At 46.2% G+C, this 24,321-nt stretch overlaps 1 protein-coding gene across 7 annotated transcripts in view; it reads right to left on the bottom strand.

The window, feature by feature from the left end:
- FLNA (filamin A) overlaps positions 1 to 24,321 on the bottom strand; it is a 93,509-nt gene that overhangs the window by 19,364 nt on the left and 49,824 nt on the right. For 2 of the 7 annotated variants that reach the window (XM_072991436.2, XM_072991437.2), the window contains exons 21-31: positions 23,874 to 24,136; positions 22,079 to 22,676; positions 19,240 to 19,413; positions 18,160 to 18,322; positions 17,035 to 17,195; positions 14,680 to 15,079; positions 13,607 to 13,763; positions 11,937 to 12,126; positions 8,103 to 8,350; positions 3,526 to 3,633; positions 756 to 846 (exon numbers count right to left, since the gene is read on the bottom strand). In XM_072991436.2, the coding sequence (XP_072847537.2) occupies positions 756 to 846; positions 3,526 to 3,633; positions 8,103 to 8,350; positions 11,937 to 12,126; positions 13,607 to 13,763; positions 14,680 to 15,079; positions 17,035 to 17,195; positions 18,160 to 18,322; positions 19,240 to 19,413; positions 22,079 to 22,676; positions 23,874 to 24,136 (2,553 nt within the window). Of the gene's footprint in view, positions 1 to 755; positions 847 to 3,525; positions 3,634 to 8,102; positions 8,351 to 11,658; positions 11,683 to 11,936; positions 12,127 to 13,606; positions 13,764 to 14,679; positions 15,080 to 17,034; positions 17,196 to 18,159; positions 18,323 to 19,239; positions 19,414 to 22,078; positions 22,677 to 23,873; positions 24,137 to 24,321 lie in introns of all 7 variants that reach the window. The other 5 variants (XM_020792955.3, XM_072991440.2, XM_072991438.2 and 2 more) reach the window with 5 other exon arrangements.

Genomic DNA, 24,321 nt, shown 5'->3' with positions numbered 1-24,321 from the left:
CATCCCCTTGCTTTTGGCCATGATGGCTAGCCCTAATGCGAGCTACACATCCAACAAGATCTGGAGGGCAATGGGCAGACCCCTCTCCCTTCTCAAATGTCTGGAATGGGGGGGGGGGCTTGCGTCCTTCCATCTAGAGCTTCACTGGATACATTTCCCATCTGCTTACAAGATACAGAAATCCCAGTCTAGTTTGAAGAGTGGTGATTAAAACATTGAATTAAATTCATCCCCTGCATTTCTAAACAGCACAAGGAGCAATTTGCTGCATCTGTCGTTATGCAGATGACTGTTCTGTGCCTCTCCTCAAAGCAAGTCAGTGCACACCCAAGAAATCCTCATTTTGATTTTTAAAAAAAGCAGAATTCAGCAACCCTTCCTCTACTCTATATTATTTTTTATTCTATTTCTGGTAGTTACAGGAATACATACAAAACGAAGCAGAACACCAACACCTGCTTGCACTGCAAATCTTAATTCTGCCAGATCTCTTAATTTCAGCAATGTTGCTTCCACACTTCTCAGCAATGCTACCTTTATAGCTGTAAAGGCTTTGGGGTGTTCTTAAAAATAAAATGAAAGCAGAGATCCAGAAGCTGATTTCTGCCTGTTTTCAGCCCGTATGCTCCTGAGATATTGCTGCACTTGCTTCCTTGGACATCTGCCTTCTTGTTCTAGGTTTCAACCTATCCTAAAAGCCTTTTATCATTGAAGGAGTGTCCCACTTGCCCCATCGATACACCACACCCCCTTACCTGTGATCTCTCCTTTCTTGATGGTAAACGGGATAACCAAGTCGAAAGGCCGGAGTCCAGCATCCAATCCATTGACAGGACGGTCTGTTGCCTGGAAGACAGAGGGCACCCCCACCAAACCAACAGAGAAGTGAGAATCATTTTTCTTTTCAGTGCCAGTTAGCACATGGAGGAGTGGAAAGAAATGGCAAGAGTCCGTAAAAACAGCGATGGAACACAGAGCTGACAAAGACACATCCCCAAAGGCTAAGCCCCTGGTCGTTCCTCCCCCCCTACAGTCCCTAACTTTGAATGTGCAGGTTGGACGTAGGTTAGCAGGCCACCTGAACTATGGAATAAATGGGACAACATTTCTTTTCCCACTCCCCCTCCCTATACATTTTTTCAGTACCTGAATTCCAGGTTCACAAGATCTGATGCCGACCATAAGAAGGTTTGCAAGAATTCTGAAACTAGAATCTTGAACTTAGAAAAAACCAGGAGGTTCTGCTGCACAGCTCAGTAGCTGTTCTATAAATCAAGAGTTTCTATATCAGCATTTCAATGGAAGGGGGTAACAGGGGGATTCCAACCCCGCCCCCAACCACCATACTTTTCCCAGTTGGTAGGTTTTAGTACTTCCATTTTGCACCCAACCTCAGAAGCTATTAGGGCAGATGGTCCATTAATTCCCTTTTTCATTGAACATATTTGTTTGGTTCAAACAAGAGCCCAAGTATTGGCTGCTTCAGGAAACAATGCCAGCAGGGTAATCCTCCTTGCAGTATCCAAAGCTGCTGCCCGGGGACTTTGCACCCTATTTCCAAGAAATATCTTTACTTCTGTGGGGTGTCAAACCCAAGAGCTCAGCTTGCCCTTTAGGGGGGTTGGACAGCTCCTCCCTGCAGTAAGGAATAACCAAAGCATAGCCCTACACTGCTGGATACCAACCGCAGGGCACCCACCTCCCCTTATACCCAATGTGCTATGTTGTCCCATTTGCCTGCTGCTTGAGTACTGCAAGTGTGGCTGTGTTTGACTGCAGCCTCCAGCGTGGGAACCCCTTTAGTATGCAAACAGGCTTCACAGTTCGCCCAAACAGCCACGTTTCCTCTCAAGCAAGGGTGGGGAAACTTTGGCCTTCCAGACACATTGGACTTCAGCTCTCCAAAGGCCCTGCCAGAATGGCTAAGAGCAAAAGGTAGTGAGAATTGTAGTCCAAAGTACTTAAAGGACCCAAAATTCCCTGCCTTTGCTATAAAACCCGAGGGCATCATCAAGCTCGGCCAGACTCTAGTGGTGACTGTACTTAGATAAATACGAGGTCTAGTGGGTGGGGAAGAGGAGGAGCCTTACGCTCCACCTGCTGCACTCTCATATCCTGGAAAGGTGGCAACAGAAGGCCAGGCTGACTTGAGTGGGTAACAGCCGCCACCCCCCACCCCCACCCCAGAGTAGAGACATTGACACAGACAACACACAAAGCACAGATGGCCCCCCTCCCAGCACCAAAAGATGAAGGGATGTGACCTCAGACAAAGACACTCTGAAAAGCCCCAGTCCTGTCACATTCTGGGGGGGTCTCTTTCCCCCCTTGGAATTCAAGTGCAGGAAAAGCAAAGCCAGGACAGGGGCAAGAGGGCCCCCCCGAAAATTGCTTCAGCGAGCACCCATCTGCAGCAGCATTCAAGCAGGCGTGTGCATTTGGGGTGGGACAACTAGCAGTGAAGAGCTTATAAAGCGTATCTCATGGTAAGATGCTTTTTATAGCTTTGGTTGGAGACTCTTGCAGACCCCGGTGGGTCCCTCCCATTGGGGAGGTCTCTTGAAGATCCCCTTCCACCCCCCATCGCAAAGCCCTCTGTGTAAGCTGAGGCAGGAGCTGAGGAATGGCAGCCACTCCTGAAAGGCACGGGGTCATCCCAATTCTACTTCTAGGTGACCCCATGCCGTTCAGGACAAAATTTCTCCAGCTCTCTAGAACTCCTTGCTACTTGGTAATGCTGCAGCAGCTCTAAAGGAGTTTGAATTCAAGACTAGACATATTTGCCAAGATAGGAGCTATGTGGTTGGCCTAAGGTTCGTAAGTTTTCGGTCTTAAGGACAAATGCTTCGTATCACACGGTGCCCTCTTTCTATGAGAATTCCTCTGGACTAAAGTACCAATTCCTCTTGCAGAAAGGAAATAACACAGAGAAAGCCTCCTGCAGCAGGTTCTCCAAGCTGTGCCTCTGCTCTTTTGTATGGAACAGTGCAGGACCAATTTAGACAAGGGTTGAAAATCTATCCATTTAACATGGAGCCATAAGTATCAGGTGTAGAGAGAAGAGAGAGCCTGGTGTATCTTGGCTTGAATGTTCCCAATGAGTTTGTTGGTAGTTAGTTTCCCTCCTTCATTCCTGCAGCTATGTTACATTCCAGATTAGTCCCTCTGGCATCCTCCAGCTATTTTGGCCTCCAAATTCCATAATCTGTAGCATGAAGGGGCATTATGGGAGTTGTAGTCCAAGCCATCTGGAATACACTTGGTTCCCTTCCAGTTCTCCAGTTTCCAGAAGCAGAGTTACTGTATCTCTGTATGATTTCTGATCCCAAAATCTGATCAGTCCTGTTATCCCCAGGGAAAGGGGTTGAGGGTCTTTGACCTTGTAGCCTCAAGCAGCAGCTGAGCGCCCCACCCCATACCCTGCAAGCAGTGGCAGAACAGTGCAAAGCAAGGGACCGAATTCCACGGGGTAGCTCCCCCCACGCAGAATGTGCTGGGCAAGCTTTTCCTCCAAGAAAACTGAACTGTTACTGCTGGTCCCCAAGGCTGCTGTGCACCAGGTGGGTATGCGTAGGTTGGGGCACGCATCGGCGGGGCCATCTGCTGGGGGGTCGGGCGCTCACCATCCAGGGCCTGTGGCAGGAACGGGGCAAGAATGTTAGAAAGGACCAGTGGAGAGGCCATCTCAGGGTCAGGACATCATGATGAAAGCAGGGGTGAGGAACATTCGGTCCTCCACACATGTTGATCTATTACACATTCAGCACACTGCCCAGCACCGGCAAAATTGCTTGAGTCTGACAAGAACTGGTATCCAACAACATACGGAGGGCATATGTACTCCCCAGCCCCGCACATCAATTTCAGATCTTAGTAGAAAAACAGCTTAATGACCAACAGTTGAAGAGCACTAACCACCAATTTCTTGGGATAAGCCCAATTCCTTTGCAGAGAGAGAGACAGAGAAAGAGAGAGAATAAAAAAATAATGAAAGGGGGGGTGCAAAAAAGGGAAAGAGAGACAGACAAATTCAATAGTTGATCATGGCACAGAACCAGCCCCTGGTAAAAGGGGCTGTATCCCAGGGAGACCTCCCACAACATCATCTCCAAACAGTGCCTCTTATGTGCCAAAAATGTAATCCTTCTGTTGTGCAGAAGGATCCACTGCAGAACAGGCTCTTGTTGGAAGCTGGCATTGCCATGTGTTTTCCAAAGACTGTAGCAACCATCAGAGCTAGGAACTCAAGACAGCATCTTCAGAAGGCCAATCTTGGTAAGGGTGGTTTTAAGAGCCCTAGGATAATTCAGACACACTACAAAAGAGATTACGGGGTATGACAATAATTCTGTCCCCCAGTCTCCATATCATTCCTGAAACTCTAGAAGTTTAAGATTCTGATTCTAAGTACTGAAGTTTGCATCTAGTGAGAGTGTACTGCAAGGCCAGAACACACCAGAAAGGCAGCATTGTTTGCCAACACAAAATAATGATCTCACTGCAACACGTGCATTTTATGCAGCAGTGTGCCAAACTTATGAATAGGATGGGGCAGCCACGGAATGGAACATGTAGGCTCAGAATGTGGTTCTTGCTTTTGCATATATACCCACGACATAGTACAGTGCTTAAAAACACACACCAAACAACCAGTATCTGGCCATGATTATGATTTCTACCCCCTGTGCTTGAGCCTTCAGGGACAGAGGAAGAAACATAAACATACGTCTAAAGACAGTTCTACCTACCTGAAATAAGTTACACAATGGATTTAACCCATTCATTAAAATAGAACTGTACCATTTTCAGAAGCCAGCATGAAACAGCTCTGAATATATTAGGGTCTGGGAGGAGAGAGAGCACTATTCTGACTACATTGCAGAGGAATGAAGTAAAAAAGATTTGAGCACTTACTGTACTAATTCTAATAGGTAGGAGCCAGGAGTGTCCACTTGAATATTTCCTAGCCAGGATAGAGGGAGATGCATCGCACCATATTAACATAATGGGTATGCAAGGTGTGCGTCACTACAGCACCTTGTGTCTGAGAGCACTAAGACCGAATTTAGAATTGTAGGGTGGGAAGAGCCTCCCTCCCACACTCGTCTACTCTGTTGCTTGAGATGGCGCGGAAAAGCCAAACAGCCCTGGGCGGGGTTTAAAGTGTCAAGCTGGAAGACTGCTTGGAGGCTGAGGGACAGGCCTCTCTGGGGACAGTGCTCCTATTACACAGTGAGGTGACAGCATCAGACAACAGATACTGCTCCATGGAGTGTGGCAAGGTATAGAAGGACACAGATGTGAGTGTGCCCGTTGGTCTGTCCAGCCCCCCCCCCCCCCGAGCTAGACCACTGCCTTGAGATGTTGGGTGTTTATCCGTGATACAGAAAGATGGCCAGGCAAACAACAACAACCCTCTTGGCTTTATCTGCCAGATCAGCAATGTGACATTACTGACCTTCTCGGGCTCAGCATGGATGACCAAACTAATATAAAATCATCAAAAGGACTCTGCTGGTTTAAATTAAAGGCGTGTCCACCCAAAAATTCTGTCCCACGGGGTACACACACACACACACTGAACTTTTTAGGCAGAAATTTGTGGGTGCAGTTCACGCTGTGCAAGGTGGGAACTCGTGTTTGAGTCAACCTGCAGAGAAACGGTACTGGAAGTGCCATAAAGACGTAAATTATAAAATAGAAACTCTGTGGGAAAGGTGAGAAAATTAATATAAAGGTTTTACTGAACTAAAGATGGGTGGTTGTTATGCCAGGCACTGTCAGCAAGAAATCTGTGCTCAAGTGGGAAGATTTCAGTTAGCTCGCTCTGATGGGGGTGTGTGAGGAGGTGGGTGTGGACATGAAGAAAAATCAAGTTATTGTTTTCCACTGAGTCAAAGCTTCCCTGGCTGAGGGACCTCCTCTGGCTTCTCCACAAACAAGACAATACAGAGAAATAAAAATGAAAAGGGATGCTGCCCTGTTCAACGTTCCTTCCACCCCAACGTTTCTGTGATGAGCCCAGAGGGCTCCTTTTGTGTTGGAACCTGGAAAGAGTGACTAAACATTTGAACAGGAAGGCCCAACTTATGAAAGCCAAGCAATGAGTCACAAGTTCTAGAAGGACAAGCCGTGTCTAACTTTGTGGGCTGCTAGTTCGCCCTTAACTGTCAGAAGGTATTTTGACTTAGATGCCACTGAAGAGTTCATACATACACCACACACACACACACAACCCAATTCAGATTTTGAACTCCTGCAATCTGTAAAATTTACACTCAGTTCCATTTCTGTGCATTAAAAAAGAATGAAATGGAAGACGTTTTAGGCTGCAGATCATTTCTAAGAAGCATCCTCTCACGAGCATATCAAGAAAGCAGCTACCCTGAAGTCAACTGCACATGACTTAACTATGCAGAGGGAGTTCATGCAGGGAAGTATTTAGAAATGCAGTTCTCTATCATGTACACTAAAGTAGTACAGCTGAAAGATTTCACGTGTATGCACGAAGCTTCTGACTACTGCCAGATCCACCAATGAACAGAAGTCCTGCCTACAGGGCTGCTAGGCAAGCACAGGACATTAAAATACCTTGACAGGTTTAAGAACAAGCTCTGAGCCCTTCAAATAGTTGAGAAATAAAATCAGAGACAAAGATCAAGTTTGAGATACCTTCCAGTAAGCAACCATAGGTGTTCAATATGTTTCAGAGCTAAATATCTCTTTGAATCTCCTTAACAACAAAAACTCAAAATTTAAAAAAAAAATATGGAAGCAGTGTTCTGATTTTTGAAACAACATCAGTTTTTAGCCCATGCTGCGTACGTTTGGATTTTTGGCACACAAAAAATGCACAACTACAGAGAGCGACTCAGTTTGCCAATTCCAAACTTTAGAGAAGGCTCACATGGCTCTGAACAGAGAGACAGACCGGTTTTTGATGACGGGCAAAGCACCTGCCTTACGCAGCAAGCAAGAGGAGGACGGCTCGTCAAGCTAGATGTCAGCTCAGTGCTCAGAAAGAGGAGCCACCTGGCTAGCAAGTTCCAGGTAAAACTATATACTTAGGGAGGGGATCTGGCTCTCCTGATGTTTGGAACATCAACACCCAGAAGCCTCAACAATAAGACACTAAAGTTATTTATTTATTTTACGAAAAGCACTATCATACCAAGCATGCAGAGGGACAAAGATTTTCCTTCCCTCCTCAATACACATGGAGACCTGCAGTGCATGATTCCTTGTCCAACCATGTCCTTATGTTTTAAAAGTGAGTAACATCTGATCCCCTTGATAAAAAGAACAAACAATAAAGGGCACAAATGGATTGCCTTTGTCCACCTCTACCTAATAAGCAAGGCTTCCTCAGCTACGTATGCTCAGCTAAGTCTTCCCATCATCCCCAATCCTCATGGTTTCTGGGAGTAAGGGAAGCTGCAGTCCATAATATCTGGAAGGTACAATGTCGTGGTAAGCAGTAAACAGTGTTTGTCCTGCTCCTTAAACCCATTTACTCTAAATGGTGTGTGTGGGGAGGATAAGTCAAAAGACTCTCCTCATCTCCTTTCTGGCACCCTTCTTTCTCTTTGTGCTTCCATTAAAAAGGCAGGGGTTATTCGTTCCCTTTAAGGCGGACTACTTTTTGAGCCAGCTCAAACTTAAGGTGTACATCTAGAAAAGAGATAGCAAACATACCCCACATCTTATTCATGCTGCAGCTTTCCTGCCACAGTTTCAGGTGCTCATCCAACCAGCTTCTGAATATCAGAGCTTTCCCTCCAACAGACAGGATTTTCAGGATGGCTTAAGTCTGACCACTGAAAGAGGAACACCCCTTTCCATGACTCCATCTTGTGGGAATCTTCCCACTAGTGCAAAGATGGGGAATGTGTAGCCCTCCTATTAGCCTTAGCCAACATAGCCAATGATGGGGCATTATAGGAAATGTGGTCTGTGAACAAGCTGGAGAGCCACCGTTCCCCATTCCATAGCAGCACTGTATTCACCATCATCGTAAAAACATCAGCCGGAGCCCCAACATGTTACATCTTACTGAACCAGTCTTAGGAAATTCCCTTCTTGCTTCCCACTGTGCGACTCACCGTAACCTGGAAAGGACTGTTGGGGATGTGTTCTCCTCCAAAGCGTACACAGATGACATATTTGCCCGGCTGGGGTGCCGTGTAGAAGATGTCAAAGGTGCCATCCTCATTTTCCACCACGTCAACATCCACCTCTGTTCCATCAGGCGTACACACGGTGCAGGTCACCTTGCCCTTCCCGGCAGCTTTGGCATCCACGGTGATCACCGTCTCTTCACCAATCTGTATCGTGGGGCCGATGCCGGCTCCTGACGGAAGGGACAACCATGGAGAACGGAGAACTCAAGCCCGGCTCCCTCAACCCCATCCCTATCATCACGCACACGGGAGGTCCCCCTCAGCTCTCAGCCTCTTACGCTAGCCAAGACAGACTGGCCCTCAACCCGGGGAAGGTGGAAACAAAGGTTTGGTTTCCCAATAGCCTACTGTTACTGATTAGGGCAGGAGTAAATGAGCCACTGCAGTTCAAAATAGCTCCTTCAAAGGTGGTGCTTTCTTTCCAATCATCTTTCCAATCAACTCAGCTGCTGAGGAGGAAGGACATGCCAAAAGTTTCAAGAGCAACTGGCACTGACTCACGCGATCTCTCGACAGACCTTTGAATTCATACGTTTCCACACACAGGAAGTATGCTTTGTCTGTGTTTTGACCACATTTTGTTTTTAGCCAGGAGCCTTTGGGGAGTAAAACCAGGCAGAAATCCAGTCCATAACTACGCAAATGTTTATAGCCACTGTAATTTGCACAATTATGGCTGTTCTGCAACTTCGTTTAAATAAACCCTGGGGCCATGTTGAGAATGGGGCAAGGACCTGGCTATCTACTCCCTCTCAAAGGAGGAAGGGCCAAGAGCTCACCATGCCCCTCCAGAGATTCTCCTCTTCCTTTTGCACCCCACTGTTGTGCTCCCATTCACTATGGTGCTCATCTAAGGTAGAGAACAATCCAAGGGCAATGGGAGGACGTCTAGATCTCCTTTAGGAGCAAGAGACAGAACACTGTGGGCTCGCGCAGGAGGCTGGGAGGGAGATCAGACCCCCCCACTGCAGGCCAAAAGCCCCAAGGACCCATTCAGACAGCATAACATTAAAGGAGACTAAAGCAAGATGGAGTTACAGCAACCAAAAGCTATGATTTCATCCCAGCAGAAGCAGTTTGTTCAGAAGGCAAGGGTTGTTATAGCTTTGGGGAACTGGGGAATCTACCGGAGCCAAAGGCCATTGGATTCCAACCCCCACCCCCGAAAAGAACCCCAGGCCTCACAAAATGGAACACTGGCTCTCAAGCTACATATAGATAAGCTCTTAAATGCCATGTAGGACTGGTTTGAAGTGGCTAGCTCCTCTCACTAGAAGTTAACCAAAAAGAACGTTGATACTGAGAGGTCTAAAACAACAACATTATCGGCATCTGCAAGCTACATGTCAGTATATTTTGGCCTCAGGATATAAATCACAGCTCCAAGCAGATAATAGCTGCCATCGGTATGCTTCTCTTTTTAGTTTCTCTTTTTAGCAACATCAAGAAGCCACACTGAAACATTCACAAAGGGGAAAAAACATAGTTCCACAGACCCCCGTGTCACTAGTTTCCAGCTGATCAATGCTACAAAGAGTATACAATAATCCAAGTCTTTTATTCCAGCTGGGGAAATGCTTTTGGTGACTAACATGGTGAAAAGTCCTGCCAAGTCAAATCACAAGCCCTGTAGGATAAGTGGCCAAGGGCGCTGTTTCAGACTGGGTGGTGAACTGTATGAAATATCCAAGTCCACTGGAGTGGAGAAAGAGAGTTGATTAAGCCTCAGCACCCAAGAGGCCAGGCCCACAGTGAAGAACCATGGTCCTTCAGCCTGCAGTTCTCCATTATGATCCATAATAGGGCCATAATGTATTTTTAAAAAATATTTTTATCCTGTCTTTCTCCACATAATAGGACTCAAGGATGCTTTCCTTAATGAGAGGACTGCTACCAGGTACAAATATGGGCCACAACTGTAACTTTTATTACTTTGCCCCCTCCCGGTGCTCTAGAGGTTGGGGGTGGGGGTGGGGGTGGGCCAGCTCCTGAATTAAATGGACTGAGATATGGATAAACCAAAGCAAGAGGCCTCTCCGTGATGTAGGTGTTCCCCCAAAGTCACTGCAACGCTTGCAACGTCCTTGTCCCTAGAGGCAACCTCTGCTGAAAGGTTGGGAAACATGCAGAGTCTGGATCCATTCCCCAGGTACAAGTGCACCCCCTTCTCCTTGTGTAAGTCCAGTCCAGCGAGAGAGGAGGCTAAGGGAAGGGAAAGGACTGTTTCGGGATAAGGTGGGAAGGAGGAGGTTGCTGGAGAGCCATGCTGCAACTCCCCCTACCCCTAGCACTTAGATCCACCACTTCGATTCATTCACAACCAATGGCTAGGGTTGGAGGAAAGGCAAGAGGAGCCTTCCGTAGAGCGATTGGCTGCCTCTGCAGTGGAACACGAGTTTAACAACCAATCCTGTCTATAGGTAGGAGTCATAACTGAACTGAAAGTGAGACTCCCAACATAGGAAGAAGACTCAGAGCTCAACTTCGTATGCTAGGCTCCCAGACTTAATGGCTTCTTCCTTGATTAATCATCATCATTGTCATCATCCTCTTTCCTACCTGAGTTTTGGCTTGAGACTTGAGTGGGCTGCCACAAGATACAACAGATTAATGTTCCTCAACCTCTGACCCTCCAAATGCTTTGGACATCAATTCTCAGAGACTCAAACCAACAAGCATGGTAAAATAAAATTCTGAGGACCGATGGTCCCAAACATCCAGATGGTCCAAAGTTCAGAACCTTCCGGATCCACAACAGCCACCCAGCCAAGATAGAGGGAGCTCCCACATCTGGATTAAACAGACTTCTGGGGTAACTGCCTTCACATGTGCATTCTATCAGCCTGTACTCTCTTAAATGTGGAATCAATTAATCTATTATTTTGCTAAAACTGAACAGCAGCAGTTCCTCAAACATCACAACTGAAGTCCAGAGCCTTTGCCTAGAACAAAAGTTTCTCATATATCAATTATTAAAGGTTCCCATAATTTAATGGTGGGACCACAATTTTGGAATATGCTTGCTTGTTTTTGATCATTTTACTCTCCTGTATTGGGTATAGTAAGGAGTAAAAACAACTCTATAATCTTGTTAGCTTTTGTGCAATATGCACATTTAACCTAAAACAAACGTTTATTGTATTGGAACAGCCCTAAATTTAATAGGTGAACTCTTCAGAACGGTGCTTCCTGACCTTGGAGCCCCAGATGGTTTTGAACTTCATCTCCAGGAAGCCTCAGCCAGTTTATTCAATGGTGAGGGATTCTGAGATTTACAATCAAACATCTGCAGACCCACAAGTTGTGACACCCCCCCCCTTGAATTGAAACATATCAACCAGTTCCAGCAGGGCGGAAGACTTTTCCAGTCTTCTTGAGTAGAGGTGGAGTCTAAGGCAGGTGTGGAACCATGCAAGGGAAGCAGGCAGGCAGGAATGCTGGGGACGGGGCGTGGGAAAGCCACTAGCAAGCTGCTTACCTAGCCCATGACCTCCAATCGACACTGAGGTGAAAGGGCAAAGAGCAAGGGTAATCAGAGTGAGACAAGGAAATCACACAAAACAGTGCACAATTAAAATAAAACCACAAGAAATGCACGCAACATGACATTGCCCTCCCCACGGTGGGTAAGCAGTGTGGCCGGATGTGCCCGGCAAAAAGCAGTTGGTGTGGGGGCGGGCGTGGTGTTGTTTCAGCGTGGCTCGCCCCACCCCTCCAGCCTCCCCAAGATTCCCCCTCACCTAAAGGAGCTCTCACCTGTTACTGTACACTTGCTGGCATCACCAGCGGGCAGAGCACGGATACGATACGGCGAGTAGGGAATCTCATCCCCTCCATACTTGATGAGGATGGTGTAGCGGCCGGTCATGTCAGGTACGTAGGACACAGTGTATGTGCCGTCTTGGTTGTCTCGGATGGTGGCTTTTTTGGGTTTGCCCTCAGGATCCTGAATGATCATGGCACAGCCCAGGAAGAAAACATGAATTTCAGTCAGAACCAACGAAACAGCTACCACTACCATTATCACATAGTATCATTATACAAAGATTGTTACCTAGAACCCGGAGAAAATATTTTTGAGCTCTTCCCAGAATCCCCAAACCAACACTGGCACTTGCATCGTAGTCCAAAAAAGTAACGTTGTCCCCACAACAAATACTATCAGGTGCCTTTGTCCTAATACCAATAAATCCCATTGAAAATTATATACCTTGAGCTGAACATTTTTTTAGAAGCTTACAGAACAAAGGAAACATGACATAAGTCTGAACCATATATAAGCAAAAGACCAGTAAGAGAGAATCCCAACCTCACTTGTACTACAATAACAATACAAGAATCTATTACTCATGTAATGCCTTGGTTTTGAATGGGGGGGTGAGTGGAAAAAATCTGGCCTTCCAGATGTTGTTGGGCTCTAATTCCCATTACATCTGGCCAGAATAGCCAGTAGGGTGGAATCACAAGAGTTCCAGTCAGATAACTCTAGAAGGCCCCACGTTCACCATCATTTCCTCAGACGCAAGCTCATTTTCTGGTCTGCCAGACTTTTTGGACAAACAGGCATGAAAACACATACTTTGGTAAAAAGTGCAGGATGAGAACTCAGGAAACTGGGGAAGAGATGCCTGCAAGATGTTGTCAATAGCAAAGAAAGCCTTCCAAGTACAGGAAAATAAGTGCACCCTCCTGGGTAACTCTGCTATCGTGGTGCTTAGACAGAATCACACTAGAAAGCTAGGACAACCATGCCGAAACAGCTACAGTTGTTTGGTTGGGCATGAAATTGGTTTGATTGGGCATGTACAGCTTGCACAGTCCCAATTTGGCCCACCCGGTCGTTTCATGTGGTCCTCGCAATGTTGCCTGCTACTGTGCCGTATACAATATGCAGGCACTTACTCAGTCACCCACAGTGCTCCACAAGGATGCTGGGAATCCATCTAGTGGGACTTCTTATCCCAGCATTCCAAGCAGCGAAGAGTCAGAAAGTGCAGCCGCTTGGGCAGCGTACAGCACCTCGGGGAATGTAGACCCCACATTTGCCCACTCCGGTTCTTATCTGCTTGCCATTATTTCTAGACTTTAATCATACTTTTACTTTCAGAGCTAGTTATTTTTTATGTTATTACTAAAACCAGTAATCATTGAATGAGAAGGATTATATTTAATATGATAAAGAGTAGATACATTTATATAGTCTTACAGATACAACCGGCCCTTTGAGGCGGCCCAAGATGAAATTGAATTTGACGCCTCTGCTCTATGTTAAACATTCTTTTTATTTTGAAATATGCCCTCCCTCGCTCTTCCGGATGAACCTTTTACCTAAACAGACATCTCTTGCAACCCATTCCCTAACGCCAGTCTTTTCTTCGAGACCTCCTCTGTATTCGTCTATGAGTTCCAAGAGATGCCATGCTTACCGTGATCTGGACAGCCAACAAGCCCTCTCCGGCATCCTTTGCATCAATTGTGAACTCCACTGGCAGACTGGCTGGCACCCCTGTGGTGTTCAGCCCAGGGCCACTCGCCTTCACTTTGCTGGCATCATGCGTGGGTAGAACTTTGACCTTGAATGGGCTGGAGATATTCATTGGGGAGGGGGAAAGAGAGAAGTATCCTGCTGATTTTATGAGGTTAATAGAGTGTCAAAGGCTCATTGTCTCAGTTCAAGGAGGTACAGATGGTCTCCAGCCTTGCTCCAGTGGCCCCTCTCCCTTCCCTCAACCAAAGAAGGAGAGGTAGGTACCACAAACCATTCCAGCCTAGCTGGCACAAAGGATACAGTAGAAGGTCCCTGCACCACATGTATACATTGAAGCACCAGAAGCAGAAAGAGCAATTAAGTGAGAAAGGTGATCTGTTGGGTTTGGCAGCAATAATTCAGCACATTCTGCTCTAATGCATTTGTCTGCGTCAATTTTGGCAATGAACGGAAAGTGCAAGGAATATCCTGCACTTTTTTACCCTTAAAAAGTTCTGGGACACAATCTGTTGACATCCATGTTGGGTTACAAGCAATTGCTACATTTGAATTATTTAACACATTTCTTTCATTAAACAGCGTAAATTCCATGTTAAGTTAAAAATGACTAATCTGGACTAGTTGGCATTTTTTTTTTCAACTCTGGGTTTATCATGTATGGCTCAAGAGTTTAGGGATTAATAATATTGACATTATTAGTGTTGTTTTCATTATTGCTTTTATTTAGAAAGTCTTGCTGTTACTGAGTAAGAAATGGCATAAACTGTGGGGGGGGAGGTAACTCTATGCAATACTGCCCGCCCACCCATCAGTATTGTAAACTTTGCCCAGTTTTTCTTGACGTCAACCAACTTCCACATTGTCCCCAAATGTGAAGGAGGGGGAAATGTCATCGGTCACAAACTTTGACAGAAATTGCTAAAGTCAAGGATTATCCAGCATCTGCTCAACAGAGGCTTCTGAATCTAGTTTCTGCCCTCAGGCTCACCCAACTCAACCCACAATCCATACCTGCGAGGCACCTCTTCATCTCCATAGAGCACAGAGATGCTGTACGGGCCCTCCCGGCTTGGCACATAACTTGCAGTCTGGGTCCCATCGGCATTATCCACTACATCTACTGGCTCAACCACCCCTGCAGGAAAGGTGCAAGAGGTGAGGGAAGAGTCAGCCTCTAGAACGTCACTGCTTGTCTGGGTCAGGAGAGGATTTTGTACAGGGGTGAACGGTGTCTGCTTACCTTTTGGACCCTGAACTTTGACTTGGAGAGGTGCCACACCTGCCTTGCTCATGTCTACAGTGAAGGACTGGGGCACATTGGCTCTGACCACACCTGGAGTCAGGCCAGGGCCTGAACATTTAACCTTAGATGAATCCACCACATCATTCACGGGCACTTTGAAAGGGCTCCCTATGAAAAAGAAAGAGAGGTTGGGCCTGAGCCGAGAAGATACATCTTGGGCAAAGCAGACACTCTCCATGATTGGTGCACTTTCACAGAGGGCTTCAACCCAGAGTCCACTCCATTTACTGCACATTTTCAATGGTTTTTGTTTGTTTGTGTTTTTTTTGCTACTGGTATCCTTCTCAGAAAATTCTAGCCTATAATCCAACTGGCTGCATCTTGGGTCTTTAGAAGGTGACAGGTTTTAACAACTGGTGGCTGTTTCCAACCTGTATGTAGTACAGTATGTCCAAACCTCACAGGCTACATAGGGACGATGGGCAATACCAGGCCTGCCAGATATAGCAACGGAGTGCAAGTGGTCAAGTTCCCAGCCTCAAATTGTCAAGATAGCAATTTCATCATCCTGTTGGTCTGCCCACTCTACTCTTTCTAGCCACTTTCTTTTGTTTGGAAGAGAGTTACCAAAGCGTTCAAAAGAATGCAGATCTTACTTGGCTAATTAAGTTACGTTTATTGCCCTGCCTTTCCTCTGGTGAGTACAAGACTGTGACAATGCCTCTGCTCTTCTCCACTATATCCTCGCAGCCAACGACCTTGCAAGGTAGGTCAGGCTGAGTAAGAGAAAGTGGCCAGCCTAAGGTCACCTAATGAGCTTCATGGCTCAGTGGGAACTTGAATATTTATTTATTTATTTATTGGACTTATATACCGCCCCATAGCGCTACAAGCACTCTCCGGGCGGTTTACAATTTTAATTATACAGGCTACACATTGCCCCCCCCCCAGGAAGCTGGGTACTCATTTTACCGACCTCGGAAGGATGGAAGGCTGAGTCAACCTTGAGCCGGCTACCTGGGATTTGAACCCCAGGTCGTGAGCACAGTTTCAGCTGCAGTACAGCGTTTTAACCACTGCGCCACGAGGCTCTTGAACTTGGATCTCCACCTCAATGAGGATTCCCTCTTCCTCAAGCCAAGACATGCTCTTACCCTGACTTCAGCTGACCATTTTATTTGTCACCATGCCAACCAAACTGAATCCCCAACTTCTCTGCCATATTTCCAGGTGTCTCCACTCCCAATCAAACAGGGATTATAGGCTTCAAGACAAAGCCATAGAGAAGATGTTGAGTGACAGGCAGCTCTTTGTCTGCAGAGAGGAACTAGGACAACTGATTCCGTCTCCCACAAAGTGAAATCTAATTAACTCAAGGTGGTTCCAACAGTTTGCACTCTTCCATTTTGGGACTTGACTTTAACTCTGAAACCTAAAGCCCCAAATCTGGTCAGGATGGTTTTAGGATTTTGTTTCAGGCCCCTTGCCTAAACTCTGCCAAGCAAAGCCTAAGGAAGAATTTTTTTTGTGATTGAATTGTCCTCCCTTGTTTTTGGGTCTCCCAAGACTCAGTCCAACCACAATACTCAATCTGGCTCTCAAATGCAATGGAGGAACATTGGAAAGACATGTGGGCTGAAGATTACTTCATTTGCATCTACCATTTTAGAGTCAAGGCAACTGCAGTTAAGACTTCTCTCACTACAGTACCAGGTTCTGCCCAGAGAGGTGGTCTCATTTCTACTCTAAGAGAGAGCTTAGAGAACTGTCAAAGTGGTATTAATGAAGACCACAAAATACACCTTACGTTGGGTTGGGTAGTCACCTTCTTCCTCTCTTAGCCCAAATATGCTAAGAAAGCAATCCAGAAACCACAGAGAGAGTATGTTGCATCAGAAACTACCATCAGTAAGATAGATCAGCTATTGCAGGGGTGGGAAACATCTGTACCTCCCAAATGCTTTGGACTATGAGAGCTTCAGTCCCTTGTCATCAGGTATGCCCTAGAGTTGGAAGTCCAAAGCAGCTGGACAACCAATGGTTCCCAAACACCTCTGGTAACAGACTGTACATTGCAATCCAACCCTCTGTTGCTCCATCTCCCCACCCATCCCACATACTACCTGGCACTTGGTGGCCACCATAAGTGACATTCAGGTTGTAAGTGCCGGGTTCATAGGGGATATATTCCACGGAGCAGCTGCCATCTTTGTTATCAGTGCAAGACATTTTTGCTTCTGATGGACCTTCCACAGCTAAGCCCAGCCCACCAGTACCAGCACCCCTGCAATGAAAAAACGTCAATTTGGACATTGTCTTTCAGCTTATTGATCTTTAGCATTTAAGTTTGCTTCATGGGGAATACACACTACCATGGACTCTTGCTTTAAACAATAAGAGATAAAACTAGGAGGCTCCTGTTTAAGCAAATCAAAAAGAGAGGTGAATTTTAGCAAGACTAGCACTGGGCTGCTACAAGTTCAGTCTCATGTTGGCTACTTTCTGATTAACTACGATCTTTATGGGCTGATGCACCCTGAAGTTCACATAGCAAAACAGCAGTCAAGCTCTCTTAATACTTAAGGACGATTTGTGCCTTAATTGTTAAATAATTGCACTGTGTGCTTTTTGCCCACTTTGAGCACTCATAGAGAAAATTTAGTTGTTTGACTGACAACTCCCAGAAGCCCTAGCCAGTATGGCAATGGACAAGGGGTTGGGGAAGCGGAAGTTGAAAACATCTGGAGGGCCAAAGGCTTCCCACCTGTGTCTTAGAGCGTTCTGGACACAGCAGCCAAGATTGTGTATGATCCTCCCTGACCCTCAGTAAAGAGGACACTCTAGCTGTCCCCAGGGAGCTGTCCGCTTCGGACCCATGACCCCTGGAAAAATGCCAGGAAGTCCCAGTGGCAGGGTGGCCAAAGGGCACAGAGGGCAAGAAGAGCTGTACCCCAGTTAGGAGTCCAAAGGTGGAGGAGATACACCTGGAGGGTGGGGATGGAGTCAAGGTGGGTTGGTGGGAACTGGGTGTAAAGGTGGAGAATGACGATGACTCATCAACCTAAACAGACATGGACTCGGAGGACTAGGTAGAGGTCTACTTTCTCTCTACCTGTTCCACTGATGAACTATTTTGGAGGGAAAGTTGTTCCCCTACAAAGAGCAAGTGAGAGCGAACAAACCAAGACAGAAGCTCCTCTCTCAACTTTAGCACAATGTTCTTATCCACTTCTTTCCTTCAACTATACCTGGTCTCCACTGTGAATTTGTTTGGCTTGTTGGTAGTACCACTCTGGATACCAGGACCATGGACTCTGACCCTTGTGGGGTCACAGCCTTCAGTTACTGGTACACGGAAGGGGCTGCTGGGCGCGGGGCTGCCATCATAGGTCACATCAATAGAGTGGACACCTGAAGAAAGATGGGAAAGACCAAGAATAGACTACTCAGCTAGAGCGTAGGGACTTCCAACCTCTCCACTGAGGATGGAGGTCCTACAGACAGATCCTAGAGATATACACAAGAACTGGCTGATTCCCCAGCTAAGCTCTCAGGGGCAAAGGATCAATGTTTCCAAGGTTGTTCCCAGAGGATGACCTCTTCCATCTGAGATGTGTAGAGAACGATGATAATCCCTTCCTCCTTTGACTCTACTGATGTAGCAGGCCTTAGGGTCAGGCTGTAGCAGCCCATAATGTTACAAATCTTAAAATTTATGCTGGGGGTGGGGAACAACCTGTGCTCCTAGGGTCCCATGACTCTCAAACCTACTTTTCCAGAGAAAACCATTAAGGTTTCAAAGCACAAATTAAGAAGAACGAATGGGGGAGAAAGAGAGTGAGAGAGAATATAACGTGGAAGGAAGCGATGGGCTAGACTCATTCATTTTTGGTCCGATGCCACCCACCAGTAGCTTCAGCCTCACCCACAGCATGAATCACCCAAATAATTAGCTGTGGAGGCAAATGGAGCCCTTGACAAGGAAAAAAAAGATTGCCCACCCCTGTTTTTAGGCAGAAAGTTTAAGAGGGAGCACACCTCAAAGAGAAGGGGAAAAATCACAGACATAATGCCATTTTACCATATAGCAGGCCTAGCCCTGCTTTAGACCGTCTTCACCACCTCAGACTTTTATTATTGCTTAAGAAGTGGGCTTGACTTGCTGATCACAAGCCTATACATCTTTCTGTTTCTCAAAGAAAACCAGGCAGGCTTGCAAAGCAAGCACTGATGATGGCCTTAGAGTTGATGACCCTTCCACCAGCTCCTACCTACCCAATATTACACTGGCTCCCTACCATGAGCAACCCTTCCATTAAAGCTCTCACCATCTTCATAAGGAGTGTATTCCACATTGTAGGTACCATCTCCATTATCACGCACGTAGCTCTCAGTCAGGTTTCCTGAGGGATTGGACACTCTTGTTTTGATATGAGGGCCTCCGGTCTTAGTCAGGGCTCTGGCGTCCACGTTGAACTCAGTTGTGGCTTCGCGGAACACACCTGAGTAGGGTATATTTCCAAGATATGAAATTTTGTGTGTACAGAATGTTAAAATAATTAAGTGGGGTGTATTAAAAGATATCCATGAAAATTAAAGCGCTTTTAAAAACAAGGCTTTAACAGCAGTTTACTAAAATCATTGCAAAACAATCAGCCAGCTTTCCAGCCAAGCAAGGTCACTGTACATAAACACTGCCTAGCAAAAAGAATTACTTTTGTACCTGACAGTCCAGCCGTGGTATAGAATTGAAACCGTACTGAAATAATTATTTTGTAATTGGTAAAATGTTGCGCTGTATTAATATGACTGGAGATGGCATTTGCAAGTACTAAAACTGGCTATGGTAACTACAGTACTCTGTTTTTACAGCATCTTGATGTGTACCAGATCTTTTATGTTATAGGCATTTATTCCTCTAGGTTTTGTAAAATTTTGGTCATAATAAGGATTATTGACAAATTGGGGGGAGGTATGGACATCTGAGAGAAATATAACTATAGGGAGGTATACACACAGCCACATTCAACTCATTGTCATGATAACTCAAGAAGCCACATGCACAAGATACTAAAACACTGTCACTGGGCACCAGTCATCAAAGAGCAGCAGGCATGTAGCAGCACAGCGCAGGCTTCATTTCCAGAAGCTGACAACACAATCAGCATCACAATCCCAGGACTTGTAACTCAGGATCTAGTAGGCTGTCACTATGATAATCATCTTTACTATGACTCCATAGATGGAAACTGACTGGCGCAAGGCTGGCTTGGCTGGTTGAGAACATTATTTAATAATTTGACATGTCTGTCCAGTAATATGCATAAAGGCTAAAGATTACTTAAAGTTGTAATATGTATTCGCGAAGGCTTTCACGGCTGGGATCTAATGGTTGTTGTGGGTTTTTCGGGCTCTTTGGCCATGTTCTGAAGGTTGTTCTTCCTGACGTTTCGCCATTCTCTATGGCCGGCATCTTCAGAGGACAGCACTGACGGCCACAGAGACTGGTGAAATGTTAGGAAGAACAACCTTCAGAACATGGCCAAAGAGCCTGAAAAACCCACAACAACCATAAAGTTATACTTTTTAACTGATGGGTTTTAGAGATACATTATCTGAATCTTGATCGCCTTTTTTTTAGTTTATAAGCTTTTCCCCTAAAGGTCTATAAAGTTCTCTAGGGTTCTTAGGGAGATGTTCAGCGTCAAACTCCCTGACCTAACAACATGATGTTTGAGTTGAAGTCAAAACAAGCCTCAGATGCGGAAAAAGAGAATCCTCAACTCTGTCCATAAAAGTAACAACTTACTTGCATTCTGTCTTAACACAGTGAAATACTTTGGGCTGTGCTTTGTACCTGAGCCAAAATCTAGAAACAATTTTTATTTCATCACCAATGTAACCTCAAGATGATGCACAGCTTAAGTGGCTCTGTTTTTAAACCATGTACAGTCACTAAATGACTTATCATTTTAAGAGTCTTAACTCTCCTGCCCACTACCCTCTCAGTCCCAGCCCTGCACACTTTAACATCACATGACTGTGAAACCTTCAGTTTATGCAGAATAGTTTGCTGGCTCAGTGCACAAGCTGTAACTAGTATTGAGATTTAAAACCTTGTGTTTCTTGTCCTGACAGCTATTGGAAAAAAAACCAACCCCAAGGATATGAAGGCAAAGCCTGGTGAGCCAGAGATGTTGCTTAAAATTTCCAACACCCTTGTTTATTCAATCTGACTGAATAAGGAAGCAGAAAACACAAGTTGCACATTTTTTTTAACTGTGCTATCTATTCTCAGTCATGCAAACTCAAGTCCTGTCAGTAAGCATTTTATCAGAGCTCACCCCACTTTGGCTGTAAGCTTCCTTCCTAGAATGGCAAAGGATGAATAGGAGTCACTGACAATGATGTCTAGGAAACAGAATCCTGGGAAAAGGGAGGATCCAGGCAACCAGTGCCAGGGACTGGTTGCTTAAGGGGAATGAAAGGCTGAAGGGGAATAAAGGTCAAAAACAATGGTTGAAAAAAAGGAAAAGGGGAGAGTGAAGAATAGGAATGGTTTCAGAAGGTGGTGGTTTTTCCTATCCTCTGAGTCAAGAGATGGGATGAAAAAGTGACCAACCATAAAGGGTCAGGCAGCAGTGGGAGGCTGGCTCCATCACAACAGCTGAGAAGCAAGCAGCTTGCAGTATAAAGAGTAAAAACCAGAGTTTGGAAGAATCCGTTTTTTAGAGTATACATTGCAAAATGCCCTAGCCAGCATGGCCACGGTTCCTGTGGAACATGGTCCAAAAAAGTAACTTTTCCAAACTTTAATGCAAACTTTGTGTGCACACAAAGCCACAAAAGCCCAACCAAATACAATAGTCATTTATTGTTTAGAACTATTCATTTAAAATCCAAAGAATCTCTTCTGACATCTTTATTTTATTTTATTTTATATATACCCCCCCCCCCAATCTGGTCTATATGACCACTCTAGGTGGCTTACAACAATCTTCTAAGGGTTTATCCAAATCCTGTCATGTCTCTTTCAGATCTTTGTTTTCAACGATCCCATCGCACTCCTGCCCTGCCCCACAGAGCCATCAACACACTGACCTGCCCCACAGCATTATCAATGGAGCTCATGACTCAATGTACCCAAAGTGCTCCCAACTCTCTCACCTTTGCCTTCCACTCCAGGGCCGTAGACCTTCACTCCAGAGGTGTCCACTGCTGGTTCCACATTGAGCTTGCTGGGGAAATTAGGGACAGGCTGCCCGCCATATTTGATTGTGATGGTGTAAACGCCAGGGCAGAGAGGGATGTAGGTGATGGTATACGTGCCGTCCCCGTTGTCCCGCACATGGACTTCAGCTTGGGTGCCACTTTCCGAGATTATCTCAATGGTGAGCTCAGCACTACCAGCGCTGGAGCAGTCCACACTGAACTCCCCGGCTTGCCCCACCGTGGCATGTTCCAGGCCTGGTCCAGAACACTTCACTTTGGATGGGTCGAAGCCCGGCGCCACTTGGGCTTTGAAGGGGGAGCCAGGCACATGGGTATCAGCAAAGAGGATGTTGATGTTATATTCGCCAGGCTCTGTAGGCAAGTAAGAGACCGAGCAAGTGCCATCTCCATTGTCCAAACATTCTATCTTGGCCTCGCAGGGACCCTCCACAGTCAGGCCTAGGCCTCCATTTCCAGCTCCTTTGGTATCTATAGTAAAAGGAGCAGGAGAACCGGCTACTCCGCCCTTCAGGCCTGGACCATAAGCTTTCACCTGAAGTTAAGGAAGAAAAGACAAGAAAACAGGATCAATCACCTTGGAAGTCCACAATCACTGTGGCCTATGAGTAACCATTCTTCTTTCTTAAAAAGACCTATCTTCTTAAGACGGCGGCTGTGATACGAAGATGCTAAAATACTTGAAAGAATCGCTAACCCCCTTTCCTCCAATATAGGAAGCAGAATATTATGGAGGAAGAATGATCTCATTGAGGTTTGTAGATTCATATCCCACTTCCCACAACATCCACGCTGGCAGCCACGGCTTCCTCTTGTAAAGCCACATCTCTAGATGTGAGGACATTCTATCAGACTCTTCTCCAGCCTGCTGTCACCCAGATGTGTTGGACACAACTACCATCATCCCCAGCCCGCCCTGAGCAAGGCAGCTGTATGGACAAATATGTTCTGCTAGTCTTCTTTTGGGGAAAAATAAGGCATCCACTGGAAGGTTTTTGAGAAAGAGAGATTGAAAATAAACTCAAAGCAAGCAAGGGCAGGCATGACCTTAAACACGTAACCAAGAAGTGTGGCAGCTGCAGCATCCTTCCTCAGGATGTTCTGGCAATCTAGTCACCATGTTTTATGGTTGGGCTTCAAGCCTGCACATTAATCGGCTGCCCTCAGCTCTCTCTCTCTCTCATTCTTAATCCTGATGGTGGCCACTGCATTACACCAAGGCCAAGCAACCCTCACCCAAGAGGCCCAAATACAACAACAAAAAAAGAGAGGAATCTCCTTCGACTGAAGTTCACCAGGTCCAGGATGCTCATGACTCACAACTCAGTATGGTGGGCATGAGGTAGAAACAAGAGACTGATACAAACATTTCCTGGTTGTATCTGGCTGGGAAGTTTCCCATCCCTAGACCAGAGCTGGGTGGCTAAGCTAGAACATGATTGTATTCTCTTGTTTCCAGAGGTCATCAACTTATGAGACGTGCACGTCAAGCAAAGAGGCTTTCCATAAGGGTGAATTTGGTCAGACACTCTGCACACCTGTCCAGTGACACCAACGTATCCAGAATGCAATGGGCCCAACAGAATGCCTGGAGTTCTAAAAACTCCAGAGCACACACGGCAGGCACCGAGCCATCCGGTCTTGCCCCTCCGTGCCTTCTCCAGCAGAACTACAAGCAGATAAAAAAACAAAAACCCAACCCGCCCGCCAATCAACTGGGAGCTCCTCCTACCTTGGATGGGTTGGTGGGAGGTACAGCCTCCACAGGGAAGGGACTGCCTGGGACAGGCACGCCATCGTAGGTCACATCCACTTCATAGGGTCCTTCCTCCCGGGGGATGAACTTCACCACACTGTTGTCAGCACTGATGCCCGGCTCCACTTTACAAGGCACCGGCTTGTTGGAAGGGCCTGTGATCTTGGCGGCCACTTTGCCTTGGCCTCCAGCTCCCTTGGATTTGACGGTGAACTCCTGGTCTTTGCCCACTTCCACTTCTGCAAGTATTGGGCATGTAGTCAGATCTCAACATCTATGATCCCCTTCTGGACAAGCACCTTTCCTCCTCACCCTGGGGCCAAGGATTCCCACAGCGTCTTGCCTTAAGAGCCACTAGACCTGAAAGAACCACTCTATTCCTAGGTTAGAATTGGGGAAGGATGGGGCCCTCAAGTATTCTGAA

Source organism: Pogona vitticeps, chromosome 2, assembly GCF_051106095.1.
Source record: "Pogona vitticeps strain Pit_001003342236 chromosome 2, PviZW2.1, whole genome shotgun sequence".
Classification (NCBI taxonomy): Eukaryota; Metazoa; Chordata; class Lepidosauria; order Squamata; family Agamidae; genus Pogona; species Pogona vitticeps.
Note: the sequence above shows the minus strand (reverse complement) of the source record. Positions and strands in the feature narration are given on the sequence as shown.